The 21,521-nt window shown below is 58.1% G+C and overlaps 1 protein-coding gene across 1 annotated transcript; it reads left to right on the forward strand.

The window, feature by feature from the left end:
- The first annotated feature begins 263 nt into the window (after positions 1-263).
- Positions 264-19,970, forward strand: EHD1 (EH domain containing 1). Its single transcript, XM_056801393.1, has 6 exons — positions 264-418; positions 2,491-2,917; positions 7,065-7,162; positions 16,130-16,542; positions 17,332-17,496; positions 17,993-19,970. The coding sequence occupies exons 1-6, from the start codon at positions 400-402 to the stop codon at positions 18,515-18,517; spliced, it is 1,647 nt and encodes a 548-aa protein (XP_056657371.1). The 5' UTR covers positions 264-399; the 3' UTR covers positions 18,518-19,970.
- The last annotated feature ends 1,551 nt before the right edge of the window (positions 19,971-21,521 follow it).

Below are 21,521 nucleotides of genomic sequence, written 5' to 3' on the forward strand. Positions count from 1 at the left end.
CATGCCATTCATCATGTTCCCTTGGGATAGTTTTTCTCTGATCCTATTTTCTCCCTAAGAATTGGTGTATTCTGGCCAGTCTTCTCTCCCAAGATCCTCTCTCTTCCCTGAGCTTGGAATCCTGTCTGTGTATCCTCCCACTCCAACAATCTAGTCCAGAAACAGGCCCGGGGGTGGGCTTCATGTTCTTCCCCATTGGGCAACCTTCCCTTCCTTCTGTTTCCCCAGAGGAAGCCATCGCCTAGCATCCCCTCTGTTGACCTAACAATCCTGTTCCCAGGGCTCTGAGGTCATACCTAGGGCTTCTCCCCTGGCCCCAACTGCCCCTTGCTGCCCACCCCAGAGGCAGCGGATGTGGGGCTATGCTTTTCTGGGGATGCTGGTGGGACTACCAGAACAATGGAAGAACCAGGAACGGGTAAGGAAGTCACCATGTCCGAGACCCACGGGAGCAGGGCAGAATGCAGAAGTGGTTGAAGTTTCCTCATCTTCTGGACTGCCCATGAAATTTGATTATTTCCCCAGACCTCTTTCCCCTACCTCCCCCTTCATTGCAGAGGGGAATTTCCAAAGCTAAGATCCCTCTTACACACAAGCACCGTCTTCATTCATTTGTTCTTTCATTCACTCAGCAAACACTTCTGAAGCTCCTTCTGTGTGCCATCTGTTGGGTCTGTGCTTCTCCTGCCCCCCTGCTTTTGTTTCCTCCCCCAAATGCCTCAGTCCCAGAAGATTCAAAAAGTCACCTCTCCATCTCAGCCAGGGTCTCTGCTTTTCTGTCCTTCCTTTTCACTTATCACAGTTCGACTCAACAAACAGGCATGAAGTACCTGCTGTATACTTCACTTCTATCCTTGACTTTGATGTCCCTTGTTTGTTTTTTTTTAACCCTTCTATCTTAGAATCACTACTAGGTATGGGTCCCAAGGCAGAAGAGTGGTAAGGGCTGGGCAATGGGGATTAAGGGACTTGCCCAGGGTCACCCAGCAAGGAAGTGTCTGAATCCAGATTTGAACCCAGGACCTCCCATCTCCAGGCCTGTCTCTGTTATCCACTGAGCCCCCCCAGTTGCCCCCTGGTCCCTTTTCTTTTGTGAAGATGTTGGGCTAAGAGAGATTAGAAGGTAAAGATGGGAGGGTGGGAGGTCACTCAGCAAGGAGCAACAGATAAGAGGGAGAGTCCAGAAGGAGCCCCTGGGGCATCTTGGGGGCTTTTGCCCGAATTGAGGCTTCCTTCAAAAGGATCATCAGCTTTAGAGCACAAGAGACTTTGAAATCAGAGTCCAACCTTTCCTCTGGTGAGAAGCAGCCCAGATCTCCTAGGAGAGGCAGCACCCCCCTAAGTTAAGTGACTTGTCTGGGGAGCATCTGAAGGCAGGTCTTCCTGGCTTCAAGATTACTCAGCTCCCTGGTTGCCTTTATTGCTGGGTAGTACTTCCCATGTTAGAGATGGGCAATCAGGCCCAGAGGGAAGTGACTTTGGCACAGCCACCAGGGAGGAAGTAGCTTTACAAGGGCAGGGGGGCATGGAGGTGAGAAGAGAAGGGAGATGAAGATTGGGCCTATGTCTGGGCTTTAGACTCTGCATCTGTGAAAAGAGGGAGCAGAGTGGGGGTTGGGGGTGAAAATCGGTGAGCTTGGGGTCTGAGGTTTGGGGTTCAAGTTCCAGCCAGGCACTTAGTCCTTGGGGAACCTCAGGCAAGTTCCTTCCCTTTCTGGCCGTCAGTCTTCTCTGTAAAATAGGGCTGAATAGAATGCTTGGTTGCTATGAGGATAAATGAGAGGAAACATGTCAGAATGGCCGTCTGCAGGCCACTGCCCTCCCCAGCCTCAGTTTCCCAACTGTGAAGTGAGGAGGTTGGCCTCGGCCTCTAGCTTCGCCCAGATGCGGACTTTGATTCTCATTTCCCTTCCCCAGCCTCGGGTTCCCAAACTGCACAGGGAGGGTGTCGGGCGGGGTGGCACCTGAAGGGTATCTTCAGGGGTCCTACCGTAGTGCCCATAAGGCCCGAGAGCAGCAGGGAGAGGAGAGCTGGGAGGAGGAGCCGAGGGGGCGTGGAAACCACAAGCCCCGTCCCCGAGCCTCGCTCTGGCCTGGAGCTTCCTCGCGCGCCTCTCAACTCCCACCTCCTAACCCGGACCGCTTGGGCCCCGGGAGAGGCGATGGGGGTGGGGAAGAAACTCGACCCAGTTGCCTCGGTACCTTCGCCAGCTCGGGCCAGGAAAAGACAACGTCGCGAGACTTGGCCCGGGCCAATGGGAGGCAGGGGAGGACGTGGCGGGCGGGTGAGGCCTTGGTCCCGCCCCCCCACCTAGGCCGCCTATAAAAGGCACGACCAGGGGGGCGCGTTCTCATTCGGTGGTAGGGGCGCCCTGGGACGGGCTTGGTTTTTGTGTGTGCGCCTGCGCGCTGCGGTGGGGGCGCGGTAGGGGCCGCAGCTGCCCAGGGACCGCAGCTCCCGCCTGACGCGTGGCCCCGTTTCCCGCGCAGCGTCGGCCGCTGGCCTCGCCACCATGTTCAGCTGGGTGAGCAAGGATGCGCGGCGCAAGAAGGAGCCCGAGCTCTTTCAGACGGTGGCCGAGGGGCTGCGGCAGCTGTACGCGCAGAAGCTGCTGCCGCTCGAGGAGTACTACCGCTTCCACGACTTCCACTCCCCCGCGCTCGAGGATGCCGACTTCGACAACAAGCCTATGGTGCTGCTCGTGGGCCAGTACAGCACGGGCAAGACTACCTTCATCCGGCACCTCATCGAGCAGGACTTCCCCGGCATGCGCATCGGGCCGGAGCCCACCACCGACTCCTTCATCGCCGTCATGCACGGCTCAGCGGAGGGCGTGGTGCCGGGCAACGCTCTCGTTGTGGACCCGCGCCGGCCCTTCCGCAAGCTCAACGCCTTCGGCAATGCCTTCCTTAACCGGTGAGCCGGCGAGCGGGGCCGGGGGACCCCACCCCCGAGAGGGAGGGAGCTGTCCCACTGTGGTCTAAGACACCCCCGGGGAGTGCGGGTGAAGGGCTTGCTCTACCCCTGCAGCGTGCCCTCACCCTAGGCTTCTCCCACCCCACCCCAGCGAGGGCCACCCTCGTGTGTTCCCCTCTTGGATCACCCTGTACTAAGGGAACTTTTGCTTAGGACGAGTCCTCCTTAGGGAGAGCACCCTGCCCCCCACGCCTTCCCCCTCTCACTCCCAGGCTATTACTCACTTTCCTCCTTTTCCCACTCGGAATCTCCCTCTGGGAACACCCCTCACTCTTACTCACCAGGAGGCCTCCCCCCCTTTCATTCAGGACCGCTCCCCTGACCCAGCCCCTTCCCCCTCTTTTGGCCATCCACCCTCTTCCAACACATTCCATAACTGTCTCCCGACACCGGAGACCCTCCCCAGTAAGCACAATACTTGGGAGCCTCATCTTATGCCTCCTGACATGTCTGTCCTCACCTTCAGCTGGTGAGACCTGGCCCCTCCGACACCCCACCCTCTGGGGCGCTCCCAACCCACACCCTGAGCCCCTCTTCCCACTCAGTCTGTGTTCCCCAACTTTTGGGGACCCCGCTGCCCTCAGATCATTTGACTTTAGCGAAGACGTCTCCCACTTAGTGAGATCATCCCCGGAGGTAGGAATTTGGGGACCCCTCCAGTCCCGTGGGCCCTGAATGCCATATTAGGTGAAGGCATGGGGAAGTCCTACCCACAACCCCCATCTTCAACCAATCTTAGAGCTCCCTTCCACTGAGGCCAACTCTTTGCAGCTGGTGAGAGCACCCAGAGGGACCCCCATCATTCTCCTTCAAAGATTCCTTCCCTTCTCCCTGACCACCGACCTCAGAATGTCTCCTCCCTCATCCCTCCAGCCGGGGTTAGAACAAGAAGGGGCCCTGAATGCCCCAATTCTTTCCTGAGTCTTCAAACCCCTCCCCTCTTTTAATTTCTCTGGCTTCCCCTTTCTGACCGTCTGGGACCCCCCCCCCCCTTGTGAGGGGCTGTTATCAATCATCATAGCTTGCATTTGTAGAGCTAATCTGCTTTCTACATATCCGTATTATCTTGTTTGATCCTTATAACACTCTGGGTGGGGGTAGGTGCTGTTATTATCCCCCCTTTATAGATGAGGAAACTGAGGCAGACAGATGACATTGCCAGGGTCATACAGCCACCAGATGTCAGGGCCAGATTGAATGTGGGTCTTCAAGGACTGTCTCCTAAATGTCCGAAACCCTTGTGCCCCAGTCGAGCCCAGCCCAGTCCTAAGAATGTGTTAAGATTTCTTTTTTGGCTTCCAGGCCTTCCTCAGCAGGGGAAGGCCCCTGTACCCTTCCAGCTGTTCACATTTCTCCGGGGCAGGCCTCCTTGCCCCCTCCTAAAGGGCCCCAGCTCCCCTCCCTTCCTGCTTCTGCCCCTTCTAGGCCTGGCTTAGCACAAGCATAGCCAAGGATGTGACTTCTGTGCCCAGTTTGTAAGGGGCAGTTGGCCCTTTCTGACCTTTTAAGGAGACTTGCCTGATTTGGTGGGGAGGGAGGCTGGAATGGGATGGATTGTGGGCTGGTGGGGCAGGGCAGTGCACCTAGACCAAGCCAGTCTAGGCACTTCTTTTTCCTTCCCCAGGCGGACTGTGTAGGGCCTAGAACAATGGGGGGTGATGGGGGACCACCCGGATCTTTGCCCCTATGGTCTGGTCCCTCTCCACAGCCATTAGGAGTTCTCCTCCTTGGTGGACAGCCTTCTGGCCTCTGGGAGCCAAAGGTCTTAAGAGGCTGTCCTCCCCAGTCTTCTGACCCTGCTCACCCCCACCCCAGGCTTGCCTTCCTTTGTTTCTGAGACCTCGGTGTCTCCCTTGACTCCATTGTCCTAGGAATGGGTTGCGAGTTGTGGCTCCTCTCCTCTTGGGTGAGCACTTAGAATTCACTCTGGGGGGCTTGGATTCCTTGGGACAGGCCGTTCCTAGGCATACCCCCCACCCCAGTTTTCAGATTATGAACTCTAAAGGCCTTCCTCAGACAGCCCCACCTCCTGAGCCAAATGTTGTGCGGCCACAGTTCAGGCCTAAATGGAATCCTTTCCCTCTGCCAGGGTTGGCTTGTTCATATTTCATTCATTTTTCCCTCTTGACCTCCTTTGATAGCATATTTTTCAAATGTGTCATTTAAAAAAGGTGGAGACCATTAATAACTACTTTGGCCATATACTGTGATTTTTTTTCTGCTAACATCTCAGCTCAGTGACTGTTTCAGGTAGAGATTAAAGGGAAAGGAGTTGCCCACCTTTTAGCTAATACCTGATACCTCCCCCCCCCCCCCCCCCCCCCCCGAGAGTCTCGTTAGCTGAAAGATTGATTGTCTGAGCTTTTTGAGCAAACATTCCACACTTGACTCCTATCTGGCCCCATTTTGCAAAACCTGACAACTAGCTCCGTCCTGGCTGGGGAGGATTACTCCAGGCTGAGTCAGTCGAAAGATGACTTTTGACCTCTGTCCCTGCCCAGTGTGGTCACATTCCTTTACCAGAAATTGGTCATCTCCAAATTACAGCCCGGCTGTCCTCAAGGCCTGTGGGCTAGGGAGGACCGAGCCTCTCCCCATGGGCTAATCCTCACAGGTGGTGGTTAGGCTGCCAGTGCCTGGGGCCCTTAGGTGGAAAACTCGGGGGACCGTCATTAGAGTGATCCCAAGGAATGATAGGATTCCTCGCGGCGGGCCCAGAAGCCAAGGCCTGGATGTGATCTACAAGGCTGGCTGAGTGGCCCTGGGCAGCTCACCCTTCATTCATTCATTCTTCAGCCTTCTCTGCCTTCTTCTGTGAGGGCAAGTTTGCCGTGGGGCCGCTTTGGGGCTTGTACCTTGGGCAGTTTGCTCCCCTCTTGAGTGTCAGGTGCCTCCCTCCCTGGGGGGATTTCAGGGAGCCCTTCAGCCTAACCCTTAGAGGTGGGCCGGAACCTGGCCCGCCCCGGGCTTTCTCAGCAGGTTTCTTTGAAGTCAGGCCGTCACTCCGGCCTGCTTTTTGTGCCTGCCCGGTAAGTGGGCCCCAGACTTAGCTGGCGACTGCCCTAGGGCACGGCTAGGTTAGAATTGATCCCTGAGCCTGGGCTGTCCTGTGAGTCTGCCTTCCCTAGCAGGAGGGCGCTGGAGGGGCCTCTCTGTCCCTGAAGGAGAGTCCGAGGTCCGAGGTGGAGACCACTCCCGAGAGCAGATGAGGCGCTCAGGCAGCTTCACGATTCTGATTGTGTAACCGGCTGACGCCCACTGGGCCCCAAGAGATGGGGGGGCCGATTGAGCCAGAGGCTCCAGGCCTCCCTGTTTCCTGTCGAACGTCACCAACTCTTTCGGGGAACTCATTTCTGAGTTCCTCAAGTGAGCCCTTTGGAGCAGGGAATCGAGGAGGAACAAGGTCTCCACCATGTTCTTCTCCCCTGGTGCAGCCTGGCCTGTGGGCATTGGTCTCCGGGTCCTTCGTGCCAGCTCGTTGGGGCGGGCGTCCTTGCCCACCCTCCAGAGCTAAAGGGGCTGCCCAGCGAGGCCTCGCCGCTTGTCAGGGCGGCTCCGGGGGCCTGGACTAGGTGACAAGCCTGGCCCTGAGCCTCCAGGCCAAGGGGCAGCTCAGCGCTCGCCTCGTGACCCTCGGAGCGTGTTGAAATCCCTTTGCCTAGGCAGCCCCGGGAAGGGCAGGGACCGGCCCAGCCCTGGGGAGGCGGGAAAGGTTGGCAGGGAGGCCCGTGGCAGAGGGGGAAAGTTGAGGCCTGGCTGATGGGGAACTCCAAGGTCCAGGGCGGCCTTTCAGAGCTGAGCGGTGCCTTATCAGCCGGTCGAGCTCTACCAAGTCAGCAAATGGAAGGTTGAACTCCAGAAGCGAGCACGCCGGGCTGTGTGTTTGGCCAAGAGCTGGCTCAGCAGCTGAGAAGTGCTTCCCTGGCAGCTCTTGGGGGCTGCTTGCTTCCATTCCTGAATTCCTGCCTTTGTGGAGGCGCAACCTTCCTTGTGGCGGAGGAAGTGGGAGCCGGGCCCGGTCTGGGGGTGTGCAGGGAGCAGAGCCTGGGTCCTTGGTGAACTCCTTCCCTGCTTCTGTCCTCCCTAGGTTCATGTGCGCCCAGCTACCGAACCCAGTCCTGGAGAGCATAAGCATCATTGACACCCCAGGAATCCTCTCCGGAGAAAAGCAGCGGATCAGCCGAGGTGAGGAGTGGCGGACCCAGAGGGCCAGAGGCGGGGCCTGGGGATGAGACCCACAGGTGGGCTGGCACCCCTCGGGGCCCGGGGCCTTTTCTGACTGATCCACCATCTGAGTTGTCTGTTATGTGGCCAAAGGAAGCCACTTGGAGGAACCGGGGCTTGAGTGCCTCTCTGGGCAAAGGGAAGGTCCCGCGAAGGCCGTTCCGGCCTCGGGATATTTGGCTGAGTGAGGATGAGGAAGCTAGTGACCACCGCTTAGATTCTGTGGCACCTCCATAAGTTGGGTCTCTTGGTACCTTAGCCAGCGGTGGGGAGAGGCCACAAATGGTGCCCTGGCTCTGGTCCAGGCTGAATTGGACTTGTGAAGAGCAGGGAATCTGGGTACAGCCCAGGAGCACCCGGGAATTCATTTCCATCCCTATTTTACTATTGATAATTAGTGTGTTTGTTTGATGAATCTCTCCAGAAACCAGGTAGAGATGTCGGCAGAACTGTGTGTCAGTGCTCTTTCTTGCTGGGGTAGCCGATTGTTCCATATTTCCTGCTCGTCTTTAGCTCATGTGGCATGACTCCTTGGATGAAAGATGATATCTTTGGTTTAGATTTAGGGTTTAAGGCTTTGCAAAGCACAGGTTAGACATTGTCATTTGGTCTACACATAGCATTGTCCTTATCTGCAGAATGGGCACCCTGAGCCCAGGTTCAGTGACTTGTTGGGTCACCTGGGAGCCAAAGCCAGGTCATCTCCCTCCTTGGCCTAGTGGCCTTTGCTCTCTACTCTGACCTCTATCCCTTTATCCAGGCAGAAAGGGAAAGGATCTGAGATTTGAAAAAATCTTACGTATTTTTTCTTCCCTTTTGAGGGAAAGGGGGTGGAGTAAGTGACAAGACCAGGACCCGAACTCAGGTCACGAAATTTTAAATCCAGCGTTCTCCCTGTTAGCTTCAAACGTGGGTTCTTGAAGAAGATCAGGGGTTTCCTCAGCCTTGGAAGGAGGACCCAAGTCCCTTGGTCTCAGATGCTTTTATGAATTCATCTGGCCAAGCTATGGGGGCTTGACCTGGGCCTGCCCCAAGCTGGGCACTCTGCTTCCCGAATAAAAGGATGGTAGCCGTGCCCACGAGAGCACCCTGATGGACGAGGAGGGTGCCCCTTCTGGCAGGTAGGCTCTAGCTTCCATAATCCCAGCCTCCCAGAGAGAACCATCCGTTCGATGCTGGTTTTCCAGGCTTGCCTGTCCAAGTCTGCCTATCCAGGCTTACGTGTCTGCAGATATAAAGGAGGGCATCAAAGTCCAACGATGGTGGCTCTCTCTAGAGTTGTAAACTCGCTTTAAGCTCCCAGGGAGCCTTGCTGGTGGTTGTAGGCAGTACGCCAGGCCCCCAAATGCATGGATCCTTCTCAGCCCTTCTTTCTTGAGGCCGCCGTGACGCTGGAGGCCTGGCCTTTACAGGGCCAGACGGAGCTCATGTGGTGTGACAGAGGTGGCCCAAAGGCTAATTATCGTTATGATCTCCTTCATTAGGCCCACGGCTTTCAGAGCCGTGATCTCTGCAAGGCTGTTTGTCACAGTCTGCCCTTCTCCTACATGCCTCTCTTTTCATGGGATTCGAGGCTGGAGGAGTCCTTAGGTGGCATCCAGCCCCCCTTTTCATAGAGGAGACTGAGGGAAGCGATTGTGTAGGAAATAACTAAGGGGACTGGAAGCGAGGCGGATTCCAAGCGTCGTAGGCACCCTGCCCCATCTGCCCAGCGGCTGTGGGGGCCGTCGGGCACTCGGCAGCCTCCCAGGAAGCCTCCGGAGAACGGACGGTCACTTTATTTCCAGCCGTGGGCCTAAGAGCTCCCGTAGTTTGTTTGCGGCTCCTTGCAGGCGCTGACGTTCTGTGAGGAGGAACGTGCCAACAGCCCTTTTCCAGCTTGGGGTGGTGGAGAGCTGGCACGGCAGCACTGTGTGCGCAGCCTGCTGTTTGGGCCATTTATAGATCCTGACAGGTGCCCGCACGCTGAAAGCAGGACTTTGCCAGCCAGCCGCCCCCCAGCCCAGGGTGTCTGCCCCGTGGCTCCCCCCTGCCCGTGCCCCTTGGTACAGCCCCGGGAGGGCAATCCCTTCCCAGCCTGGGGCCTCAGGAATGCTCCTAGGAGCCATTTGCTCTTTCAAGTAGAAATGCCTACGTGCTCTGTGGGCCAAGAATGTGCCGAGTAGAAGTGGAGGTTGGGCCTCCTCCTTAAGCCCCTTGGTGGGAGATACAGGGCGCCAGGGGGCAGAAGTGCATTTTCCCATGTTCCTTAATGGGAAAATCCTGCCCTCCCGCAGGCCGCTGATCATTCCTCCCCTGCCCTCCTCCAGCTCTTAGAATGCTGACTCCAGCCCTGGAAACCGCGGAGGGGAGGGAGGTGTGGGAGCCTTTCCTTCGGCCTCCGGCTGGACTGAGAGAGTCCTCGAGTCCTTTAAACAAGTGTGAAGACTTGCTTTGAGCTTTGTTTTTAATGTTTCCTTCTTGCCCACATGGCCATCGCTTTAACACAAAATCCAAACCAGAAAGTCCAGCAAAACAAAGCGGGGCGGCTGCTTCCATGTTCCCACGTCCTCCCCCGCCTGCCGGCGGAGAGATGCCTTTTCAGTTTTTCTTTGGGCCTTTCCGTGTTTGTGCAAACAAGATAGGAAACTGGGCTCACGCGCTTAGCTGTGGAGCAGCTGATGGTGGTGCTCCGCCAGTCAGACGACGCTGCTAGTCTGGAGGGGAGGGCCAGCTCCTCTGAGGAGGCTTTTACTGTGATGACATGACGTTAAAGACAGCCGAGCCGGGACGATTGATAAATGGCGGAGGGATGGCGACGCTTCGGAAGAAACCCTGCAGCGCACAGGCCCGGGAACAGAAAACACCAGGCACTTTCCCAGCGAAGAAAGCAGGAGCAGCTGCCTTTCCCTGCTCTTACTTGACCTTAACAGGCACAGAGAGGGGGCAAAGGCTCCCTGTTTGCCTCCAACACGTTGGGCTTCCTCAGAGGGTGACAGAATCGGCAAAGAAGCCAGAAGGAGCGAGCGCCGCCCTCTAGTAGCGCCACACAAAACACACCCACCCGAGCAGGCACCCTGAGCGCAGGCTCCCAGGCCCCTTCCACTGGGGACCAAACAGGAAAGCAGAACAAGATGCGCCGGCCCACGTGGGCGGGCCCAGCCCCGGCTCCCGCCTCCCCCGCCTGGGAGTGTTTCCACTTGGTCAGACAGCTCTGAGGGGAAGGCAGGTGTTTCCCTCCTGGAGATCTGGTCCAGGGAGAACGTGGCGTCCGGTGGCTCCATGGTGCGGCCCCGGTCCTGAGAACAACATCTCCGGTCTGGCCCACAGAGCTCGGCTACCTGGGGGGGCGTGGAGGGTGGCTCTGCTAATCAGCCCACTCCCCCCCCATCTGCTGCCCTCCTTGTAGCCAGTGATGTGAGCAGGAAGTTCTGCTCTGTCCGATAAGGTGGAGGCCGCCCCAGGCCCAAGCAGCCAGGATGCAATGCAAACAAAGCCTCCCTCCTTTGGAAGGTGCCCCAGAATGTTGGGGCTCCTGGACGCTCCGGCTTCTCCTTGCAAGTTTCGTCCGTGCTATTGGCCATTTTGAAAGCGTGTGGCTGGTGACTCCCCGGCCCACGTGGCTGGCTGGCGAGGAGCTCTGGGCAGGGTCCGGGGAAGCCTGGGGGCTTCTCTTTGTGGGCAGGGTGACCGCAGAGGAGGCTTCTCTCCAGCCTTGGCCCCAGCCCCAAGTCCTTTCTGCCCTGCCGTGACCAGCTGGGTGGCCAACCCTCCCCCTCCGTCCAGTTTTCTGCCTCTGAGGTAAAGGGATCGGACAAGATGATTCATGGGATCCTGGCAAGGAGAGCCGCATGTTTTCCCATCTGTGAAATGGATTTAGCACCACCCGTGTCCAAAGGAAGGAGCCTAGGGTTGGGGCTAAGCCAGTGATCCAGGGAGCCCGGGACCCCCTTATTCTGTTGTTCTCTAACCTCACAAGATCAAGGGAAGCCAGATAGTGTGGACGCCAAGTTTAGACTCGGGGCCCGGCAAAGCAGGGTTAGCCTGAGGGAAGGGAGCAGGGCAGGCCCCCGATCTCAGTTCCCTTCTTTAAAATAGAGCAATCGTTGCCCCTTCTTCCACCCCCCCCCCCATCCCCTGGCATTGGTCCAGAATGTTAACTGTCCTCGAGTACTTTACATCTTCCTTCATCTCATCTCGTCCTTCCCAGCCCTGAGATTAAAGCCTAACTATTCGGGCCCTTGGAGCATCCGACACATTCGGGGATTCCGGGACTGGCATATTTGCCTCTTAAAAGCTTCCCCACCGCCTTTTCTTTAGACCTTTGGAACCAGTGCTGGACCCCCTTCCTCCCCCAGGTTTTCCCCAGTGTCTCCAGGGCCTCCAATGGGTCCTGTTGCTGCTTAATTCCTGTCTATTTGGGAGTGCCGATTCCTTGAGGAAACACACTCTTACCTTCCATCTTAGAATCAATGCAGACATAAGAGAGGGCTAGGCAGTGGAGGATCACACAGCTAGGAAGTGTCTGAGGTCAGATTTGAACTCAGGACCTCCCATCTTTAGGCCTGGCTCCATCCTCTGAGCCACCCAGCTGCCCCCCAAACCCTCCTCTTGAGCTCCTCTCCAGGACATTCTTTTCCCTTCTGCCCCCGAGCGCCTTCCCCTGTCCCTTTGCTTGGTCCTGTCCTTTCCAGATTCCTCCTCGTTTGCATTCTCCTGGCAATCCCCTTCTCTTGGACAAGAGGCCGCCTCCCCCTTAGGGCCGGGGCCCCAGCCAGGCTCCCCAGCAAGGAGGGTGGGTGCCCCTGAGGTCAGGACACACGAGTGCTCCTCGGCCTCGGACATGAGCTGAACACGTATGTTCCTAGAGGTGCACACGCTGCACAAGAAATGCCCGGGCCCGCTTGCCTTGAATGGCAGGAAACCACCTATTGTTCCACGTCCTGGCCGTGGCGGGAATGGGTAAAGCAGGTTTTCCCCATTTGCTGGGGAAGAGGGGGAGGCAAAGGCGGGCCCTCCCTGTGGGCCCCGGGGCCAGGCACCGAGGCGGCAAGTGAGAGGAGGATTCTGGAAGGCTCCTGCCAGGAGACGAGATAAGAGCAGGGCCTGGGCCCCTCCCAGAGCTTCAGAAACCTCCTCTTCTCCTTCCGCCTCCCGGGCCGGCCCTTCGCCCTTCGCCCTTCGCCCTTCGCCCTCCGCCCTCCGCCCTCTTGTGCTCCCCAAGCCAGGTACTTGTTGGCCAAACGTAGCCGCTGGCTTAGTGGCTCTTCCTCTCAAACAGGAGTCCTCGTTCCGCTTCGGCCCTCGGCCCTTGGGGGGAGGATCCGACGTCACCCACATCTCTTCCCCACAGCCTAAGGGAAGGCGAGCCGGCGGTGGCCGCGGCCTCACCAAATGGCTGTTAAGAGAAACATTTTCAGTCCAACCGAGCAAACCACAACTTCCTATTGAGGCTTGGTTGTGGGGCCGGCACCGACCGGCTTCTGCTCCCGAGCCTGACCCGCAGGGCCCCGTGCCAGCACCGGGCCCTGCTCTCGTCCTTCTGGGGCCCCCTCCAAGAGTGGAGGCGGCACGCTTGGCCTCTTCTGCACTCGCCAGGTACTTTGTTGTGGGGAGCTGCTTAATGGAGGAAAAGATGGGAGGTTCTGAGGTGCATCTCGGGGCTCCCTGCACCTGGCGCTGCCCATCTCTGCAGCCTCCTTCTGAGGTACTTCTAAGGCCAGCCATACTGACCACCTCATTCCTGAGCCTTTGCCCGTCTTTCCTTCAGGCTGCTTCTCTGACCCCCAGAGCCGGCGCCCTCCTGCCCAGACTTGGTTTAGTCTCCCCTTGGAGAGGGGTGGGCGTGGTGTCCCTGCCACGCTGAAATGTTGGGGCGTCCAGCCTCGGGCTGCCCCGACCCCCAGAGCTCCCCTGCCTCCCGGGCAGGAAGGAGAACGCTCCCAGCCTGACCAGGACAAGCCTGTTGTCACCACCATGGGAGGCCCGGAAGGCCTGGTGGCTTTTACCGCCTCCCCCACCTGGGGGGCACAAGGGAGGCAGGGTTTGGGGCTGTCCAGTCTGCTGTGGGCTCAAGCTCGGAGGCCGAAGCTGCTCGGGTGCCCTCCAGGAGCCCTTTGCTCTCGGTAACTGGCCTGGCTCGGTGGCTTTCCCAACGCCCGGGCTGAGTGAGGAGCCTGCAGGTCTGAGGCAAAGGTGACCTCCGGCCCCGCTCCAGGCTCTCGGGGCCTGTTTGGTGCCCGCTCCCTCCCGGGATCGCAGCAGCTTGTTACCTTCTCTAGTTTCCGGAGGATTCTTTGGCCCTTGAGGGACTCCGTCGGAAGGTTCAGGGGCCGCGGGCAGGCCTGGTGAGACGGCCGGCTCTTGGTCTGCCTCTAGCCTGGCCAGGGTGCTCGCTTTGTATTGCGGCCCAGGCTGGAGGGGCCTTTTCTGAGGCCGGACGTGCCATTCGGGCTCCTCCTCCGGACCGGAGCTGAACCCCGTGGCTAAGCGGAGGCCCGGCCCGCGCTTCCCCTCGGCCCCTGGAGGAGAGCTCCCTCCTCTCCGTGGCTGTCGCGGCTGGGCCGGCCTGTGGAAGGCCCTCGGCTCTCCCAGGGCTCACCAGCCTTCCTGCAGGCCAGGTGGGCTGCCAGGGTGAGGAAGGACGTCGTCCCTGTGCTCAGGCCAGAAAGCCTAAACAGCAGGGACGGGCTGCCGCTCTGGGTCTCGAAGGACGAGACGACGGGTCATTGGGAGCAGGTGGAGGAGCCGCTCCTCAGGCTGTCTCGTGCCACGGCTCGCTTGGAGCCCTCTGGCCCGGCAGAGACGCCGCCGTAGGACAGGGCCGGGCCTGTCGTCCCGCCGCGGCACCTCGGGCTTTCTCTGAACAGGCGCAGTGTGCCCGCAGCTGTGCCCGCTCTGAACCTTCACCCGCCCCTTGGCGTTCCCCCGGCTCATAGCTCTGCCTCTCAGTCTCGGTGCTCCCCGTGCGCTGCTTCTGAGGTCTGGGATGGAATGTTGGGATGCTCGTCCCTAGTGACAGGAGAAATGGAAACCCGGACCAAGGAGGACAGGCCGGGAGGAGATGCGGCCCAAGTAGGCGCTCATTTCCTGGAAGCCCTTGGCGGATGGAGCCAAGAAGGGGCCGTGCTTTGTCCAGACCTTCTCTTGGGGGGTCTCGGCCCCCCGCTAGCCCGCAGTCTGCCTTCCCAGTGAGTGGACTTGACGAGGCTTTTGGGCTGAGGGAGGGTCTCCCTGCAACCAGTCAAGGGCGAGCTTGGTCCTGCCTTTGGCCTGGCTTTGCCCGAGGCTGGCAGGTGCTGACATCAGGCTCCCTGGGGGGGCCTTTCCGGTTTGGGCAGGATCTTGAGGAACAAGCTGTCTTTGTGCCTCCGGGAGGCAGCAGGAAGGCTGGAGTGGAGGGCAGGAACAAGCTCCCTCTTCCTTTTAAGCATCTACAGTGGTCCGTCCATTCAGCTTTGGGTCTCCCCCCTTGCTTGCTCGATGGTCGTTTTTTAAAAGAGAAGCGTGCCAGGATGCCAAAGCACCAGATGGCTTGTTATGGGAAGGGCGGACACATTTGGAGAGGAACAATTCAGCAGGCTCGGGAAGCGCTTCCAGGGTCCCCACCTGTTTCTCTGGTGACTGCTTGTTTATCTTCTCGTATGAGAGAATCTGTACGTTGGGCAGAGTCAGTGAGCTGCTCCTTGTTCTTTGGTCCCTAGAAGGCTCGGGGCCCCTGGTGGCATCTGGGAGGAGTTTGACGGCCAAGCTAGATAATGCGAGACTCACACCCACCCTGGGTCTCCTTTGGGGGCTGGAGGCAGGCTCTTGGTCCGGAGGCACCTAGGATGTCGTTGGCAGAGTAGGTCCTGAGTTCAAGTTCAGAATTCTTTTCAAGTTCTTTCTGTTCATCCCCAAAGGAGGAGGAGGCCGATGTGTTACTGGGGGAAGTGGTGGGCTTGAAGCCAAACGAGGCACATTGGCTTGGTGAGAAGCCCTGGAGGTCTGCCTCTTGAGGAAGGGAGCCAGGGGTGCGAGTGCGAGACGGTGAGCCTCTGTGGGACCCCATCCCCCACGAACAACAACTTAGCGTGTGCTGCAGGTCGGCTACATCTTGGGGTTTCTTTGATCAGCTTCCGTGTGGACGTACTGTCCAGTTTGCCCGTGACTTCACTCCCTGCGCTGGCTGTCCTGGAGCAAGCCTCAGGGTGGAAGCCGCTGGACAGTGACCGGTTGGAGGCCCAAGGCCTGGGCAGCCTCGTGGGCCAGAGGACCCTCCAGCCCCAGCTCTGGCCCCGTCCTCTTTTTACAGACGAGGGAAGGGAAGTGATGGACTCGCCCGGGGACCCCCGAGCCGCGGGTCTCTTTAGTACATAAGTGTTGGCTGGTGCCGCTCTTCCATCCCCGGGATTCCTCCCCGGAAACCAGCCCATACGACAGAGAGAGAAAGGGGGAGATGAACAACCTGAGTAGTATGTTGGAAAAGTCTGGAAATTGGTGCCGTGTCTGCCCTGCTGGGGGGGCTCTTCCTTCTCTCGACCCTGCCAGCACTGCATGGATTGTTTCCTGCCCGTTTACTTCCCTCGGCATTAGCAGAGATCTGGCGTATCTCGTCGGTCATCTCTCCCAGCACGGTCCTGTTCCAGCGCCTTCCTGCGCCAGGGTGTTCGGCCCTTTCCCAGGGGAGGAGCCTCTTTGCTGTCTCAAAGATGGGCGCTGCAGCTCTCTGGGGGCAGGGGGGGACTTCCTGCTCATCGATGGCCTTCTCCAGGTGGCAGGCGAGTGCTGGAACCCCCGAGGCTGTGGACATTGTCGCCGCCGCCTTCCGGACGCCACAGTACTTTCTCAAAGCCACGGCCCTTCCTGCCTTGTCCTGGCTGCCAGCTCGCTGGGGGCAGCCGCCGCCTTCCAGCCCAGCCACAGCGCTCCAGAGCCCGGACTCACCCGCTTTCCCATTCCCTCCTCCAGGCTATGACTTCGCGGCCGTTCTGGAGTGGTTTGCCGAGCGAGTGGACCGCATCATCCTTCTCTTTGATGCCCACAAGCTGGATATCTCGGATGAGTTCTCTGAGGTGATCAAGGCCCTGAAGAACCACGAGGATAAGATCCGCGTGGTGCTGAACAAGGCTGACCAGATCGAGACGCAGCAGCTGATGCGGGTCTACGGGGCCCTCATGTGGTCCCTGGGCAAGATCATCAACACGCCCGAGGTGGTGCGGGTGTACATCGGCTCCTTCTGGTCCCACCCCCTGCTCATCCCAGACAACCGCAAGCTGTTTGAGGCCGAGGAGCAGGACCTCTTCAAGGATATCCAGTCGCTGCCCCGGAATGCCGCCCTCAGGAAGCTCAACGACCTGATCAAGCGTGCCCGGCTGGCCAAGGTAGGTGCAGGGTGGGACACAGGCGGGGTGTGTTGATCCTGGTAGTCGAGCACGGGAGGCCCCACCGGCCCCTTCTCTGGGCGCCGTGACGGGTCTTGGCTGTGCCCGTGGATGGATTCCAAAGCATGGACTGGGCCTGGACTGCTGTGATCAAAAGCAGAGGCTGAAACATTGACTGCAAGAGGGGACGCTCTTAATGGAAGCAGGACCTTGGCTTCAGTAGGACTTGGGAGGTGGGTGACAGCTGGGTGGCTTGGTGGATGGAGAGCCAGGCCTAGAGATGGGAGGTCCTGGGGTCCAGTCTGGCCTCAGCCACTTCCCAGCTGTGGGACCCTGGGCAAGTCACTTGACCCCCATGGCCCAGCCCTTACTACTCTTCTGCCTTGGAGCCAATCCACAGGATGGAAAGGAAGGGTTTAAAATAAAACAAGCAAACAAAAAAGTGCCTTTAGACTAAGTTTCAGTTCCAAGGGTGACACTTATGATTATGTGACTTGCCCAGGGTCACACAGCTAGGTTTGAACCCCAGACTGCCCATCTCTAAGCCTGGCTCTCTATGTAGATGGCTGCCTAGCTGCCCCTCCTTTACTCATTTAAAAGTTGCCCCAAGTGCCGTGAGGGATGTATTTAGCCTGAGGGAAGAAGTGGTCTTGCTTGACCCTGCTTCTGGTCAGAGGAAGCCCCCTCAGTGCCCGGGGCTGCCCCTGGGAATAGGGAGAGCTGCTTGGTTGGCCCTGGGAGAGGAGGCTACAGCCCCCGCCAACGGCTGACTGTTTCTCTGTGCTTTAGGTCCATGCCTACATCATCAGCTCCCTCAAGAAGGAGATGCCCAACATGTTTGGGAAAGAGAGCAAGAAGAAGGAGCTGGTGAACAACCTGGGAGAAATCTATCAGAAGATCGAGCGGGAGCACCAGATCTCTCCCGGGGACTTCCCGAATCTCCGGAAGATGCAGGTAGGTTTGCCCGCTGTGGAGGGACGTCGGGAGCTGGCAGGGAGAAGAGGCAGGCTCGTGGGGAGGCGTCAGAGCACCTCCCTGGGCTCCCTGCCTCGTTTTGTCTCTGCAGTGAACGAAGGGGCCCTTGATGTTTGTCCAAAAGTAGTTCTGCCGACACAGCCTAGCTCAGAAGAGGGGCTCAGAGGTCCCCAGTCATCTGACGCCTCCCCGGGGTCCCCGTCACCATTTGGCCCTTCTCGTGGCTCTGTCTGAGGGAGAGGCAGTGATGTGCCCACGACTAGGCCCACGATGGTGGCCAACAGCAAAGCTCAGGGTCACACAGCTAGGCAGTGTCTTAGACTATGGTTGAACCCCAGACTGCCCATCTCTGAGCCTGGCTGTCTGTAGAGAGCTGACCACTCCCTTGAAAATGCCTGTTAGCTTGTGAAATGCTTGGAATCGGGCCCCTGGCCATAGTGAAGCCCTTCCACGCCTCCTCCTTCTCTTCCCACAGGAGTTGCTGCAGACTCAGGACTTCAGCAAATTCCAGGCCTTGAAGCCCAAGCTCCTGGACACCGTGGACGACATGCTGTCCAAAGACATCGCTCGGTTAATGGTGATGGTGCGCCAAGAGGAGTCGCTCATGCCCTCGCAGGTGGTGAAGGGTGGAGCCTTTGACGGCACCATGAACGGGCCCTTCGGCCACGGCTACGGAGAGGGGGCCGGAGAGGGCATCGACGATGTGGAGTGGGTGGTGGGCAAGGACAAGCCCACCTACGACGAGATCTTCTACACCCTGTCTCCTGTCAACGGCAAGATCACGGGGGCCAACGCCAAGAAAGAGATGGTGAAATCCAAGCTACCCAACACGGTCCTGGGGAAAATCTGGAAACTGGCCGATGTGGACAAAGATGGGCTGTTGGATGACGAGGAATTCGCCCTGGCCAACCACTTGATCAAAGTCAAATTGGAAGGGCACGAGCTCCCCGCTGACCTGCCCCCACACCTGGTCCCTCCCTCCAAACGGAGGCACGAGTGACAGTCGATTCTTCCCTCGCCAGGAGGGCTGCTGCCCCACTCTTGCCCCTCTGCTTCCCAGGTGGAGCAGCAGCTTGGGGGGGGTCCCATTCTCAGTGCTCCCTTGGCGTGTCTGTTCCATAAAGACCTAACTAACAGATGGCTTTTTGCAGCTCTCGAAAAGGAAAGCCACCACTTTAGAAAAAGAAAAGAAAACCGTTTCCAAGCCTGGTGGGGAGACAGGGGTAGCACTTGTCAATGTTGGAATTTTGTGCACAAGAACTATGGATATTTTTAATATATGAAGGCAGTATTCTTTCTTGCTCCCTCCCTGCCCTGTCTGTGGCCCCCTCCCCGCCCCCTGTAGTCCAACAAGAGACCCTGCCAGCTTCCTGCCCTCTGGCTGGCTAGCTATACACTTCCCAAAGAGTCAGTGGAAGGAGCTTCCTTCTGCCCCCTTTCCGGCTGCATGGCCACAAGCCCCCAGTCCTCCTCCTGGGGCCATCGGTCTGGGTCCTCTAGGCCAGACCCCAGTGCGGAGGGGCCAGACCTCGGGCATCTGAAGTCTGGCTGATGCTGGCAGCACATCGGAGCGATGAGGAGAGGCCCCCCTCCTCTGTCCTTGAATTCACGTGGTACTTACTTGTGCCTTCGCCCACACCTCGTCCCCACTCAGGCACTGTCGACTCCCCTCTTCCCTAGAGACCTCACCTGTATCACACCAGCCTCCATCTCCCCCCCGGAAGTCCCAGAAGCCCCACTGGGTCACGTCTTCCGAAGAAAACCAACTAGTTTGGGTTTGGTTTGTTTTTTTATTCAGCTTCCAGGTCTAGAAGTTTCTAGCCGCTTTGAGAACAGCTCTCTTCCAGCCTCCTCTCCACAAGCAGCAGCCTTGACGAGAGCCGCTGCGGAGGCCCCCTGATCTGGGCGTCATCAAGTCCCTGTTCTTCCATTTCAGACCCTGAGTCAAGACGGCGCCTCTCCGTGCCCCTTGGGGCCACAGGTTTTGCTTCCTGGGGTTTCCCAGAAGACCCATCAGCAGTGGGCACTGTGGTGGCCCCAGGGTGCAGGGGGACTTTGGGAAACAAGCCTCAGGGCTTCATTCAGAGTGATGAGAGGAGGCCTGTCTCTGGAAGCCATTGGCCCATTATCGTGGAGGTGTTGGGCAGGACCAGCGAGGATGGTCTCCCATCCTGCAGAGGCCCCCGGAGGGAGGAGCTGTGACTTGCCGAATCCCAGGGCACTGCTCACAGGACAGACTGGGCCCTTCCCAGGACGGGCTTCGGGGACTTCTCTGCCCTGCCGAGCCTCCAGAAAATGGCGGCAGTGTTTCCCTCCTGATTCTGAGGGCTAAATGGGGGGGCTGGGGTGCGTGTCTCTTATCCTGAGGGTCTTATTTATGCTCATGTGCAAAACGAACCTGGAAAATCTCAAGATGTTTTTTCTTGCATTAAAAAAGGAGAAATGGTGCCTAAGCTGTTTGGCGGTGATTCTTTGTAGCTGGGGGGGGAGGGAGAGGGGGAGGAGCAAGGGCCCCCGAGGGTCTGTTCAAGCCCCATCCCCAGAGGCTCTGGAGATGTCCATCCGGCAGGCGTCTGGCAAATGCTTATTTGCCACCAATTACGGCCTTGTGACGGCTCACTAATTACAGGGCCCTCGTCTGTCTCCCGGACCTTTAAGGGCTCGCTGCTATTCCTCACGTGAGAAAACGGAGGGGATGATGCAGGCTCCAAAGCAGTGTAAAGGTTTAGACCTTCCATCCGAGGACCAATACTGTGCACGGGCTGCAAGGCAGAATAGTAAGGGCTGGGCAGTGGGGGTTAAGCAACTTGGCCGGGGTCACAGCTAGGAAGTGTCTGAGGCCAGATTGGAACCCAGGACCTCTCCTCTTTGAACCTGGCTCTCCATCTGCCCAACAACCTAGCCGCCCCCTGGACCCATTTCACAGATGAGGTGCCACGATATGGGTTGGACAGAAGGAAGATCTGAACCGAGTCACGTTCCAGATCGTTAGGTAGGGACTTTGGGCACATGCAGCCTCAGCTATGTTTGATTCAAGGGGGAAGAGAATGTTGAGGATGACGGGGCAAAGTCTGGAGGAGGGAGGAAAGGAGCGTGTCGGCACATCTCTTTAACATTAAACTAGTGCGCGGCTTGGTGGCTGAGTGGAGAGAGCCAGGCCTAATTGGGTGACCCTGGGCAAGTCATTTAACTCCGTTGCCTGGCCGCCCTTCCCACTCTTCTGCCTTGGAATCAATACACAGCGTTGACTCTCCGGCAGAAGGAGAGGGTTCAAATAAAAGCTTCCTGAAGTTGCTTCCAAACCCTTGCCAGATGGAGGGAGCAGCCAATGTGCACATTTTGTAACGCGTTCGTCATTCCAGCTACATGTACAAACAATGTTTGGATTGTTTTCTGCCCTGTGAGAATTCACCTCTTCCCCCTCCCTTGCCAACAGGTTTGTCATCAGATTGTATTTTCAGTTTCCGATGAAGCAGAATCCACCTTCTCTCCCTCTTCCTTCCTCTCCTCCATCAGAAAAGGAAAAAACCAAAGGAACAAGCGAGTGTACAAACACGCACAGGACGCCCATGAATACGTTTGTGCAGTCAAGCAAAGCAGATTCCGCTGCAGCTCACGTCCCCTGCAACGTGCGGGCCTCGACTCTGCCCACTCTGCCAAGGTTGCATCTCGCCGTCTGCCAGCGGCTTCCAGTCTACCCAGAAGAGGGTCAGAAAGCAGATGGAGAGGCATGGTGGGAAGAAACCCTCCCTGGAGCCTGAAAAAGCTGGGGGACCCCAAGAGGAAGAGCATTCCCGGCGGGGGACTGCTTAGGCCCACGCCCGTAGGTGGCAGATAGCCATGTTGAGGGAACTGCCACAGGGTGAAGTGACTTGTCCAGGGTCATAATGCTGCTAAGTGGCTGAGGCCAGATTTGAACTTGGGTCATCAGTGGAGGAGGGCAACGTCCCACAACCAGGAAGGAGAGGGGGTGGGCGGCAGTGAGGAGATGAGTATCTCTGTTA

The sequence above is a fragment of the Monodelphis domestica genome, chromosome 6, assembly GCF_027887165.1.
Source record: "Monodelphis domestica isolate mMonDom1 chromosome 6, mMonDom1.pri, whole genome shotgun sequence".
Taxonomy (NCBI): domain Eukaryota; kingdom Metazoa; phylum Chordata; class Mammalia; order Didelphimorphia; family Didelphidae; genus Monodelphis; species Monodelphis domestica.

Bases quoted from the DNA above. Each gene is read 5' to 3' on its own strand.
- EHD1 (XM_056801393.1), top strand. The intron at 7,163-16,129 runs GTGAGGAGTGGC...TCCCTCCTCCAG, and splicing joins AAAGCAGCGGATCAGCCGAG to GCTATGACTTCGCGGCCGTT. The intron at 17,497-17,992 runs GTAGGTTTGCCC...CTCTTCCCACAG, and splicing joins CGAATCTCCGGAAGATGCAG to GAGTTGCTGCAGACTCAGGA.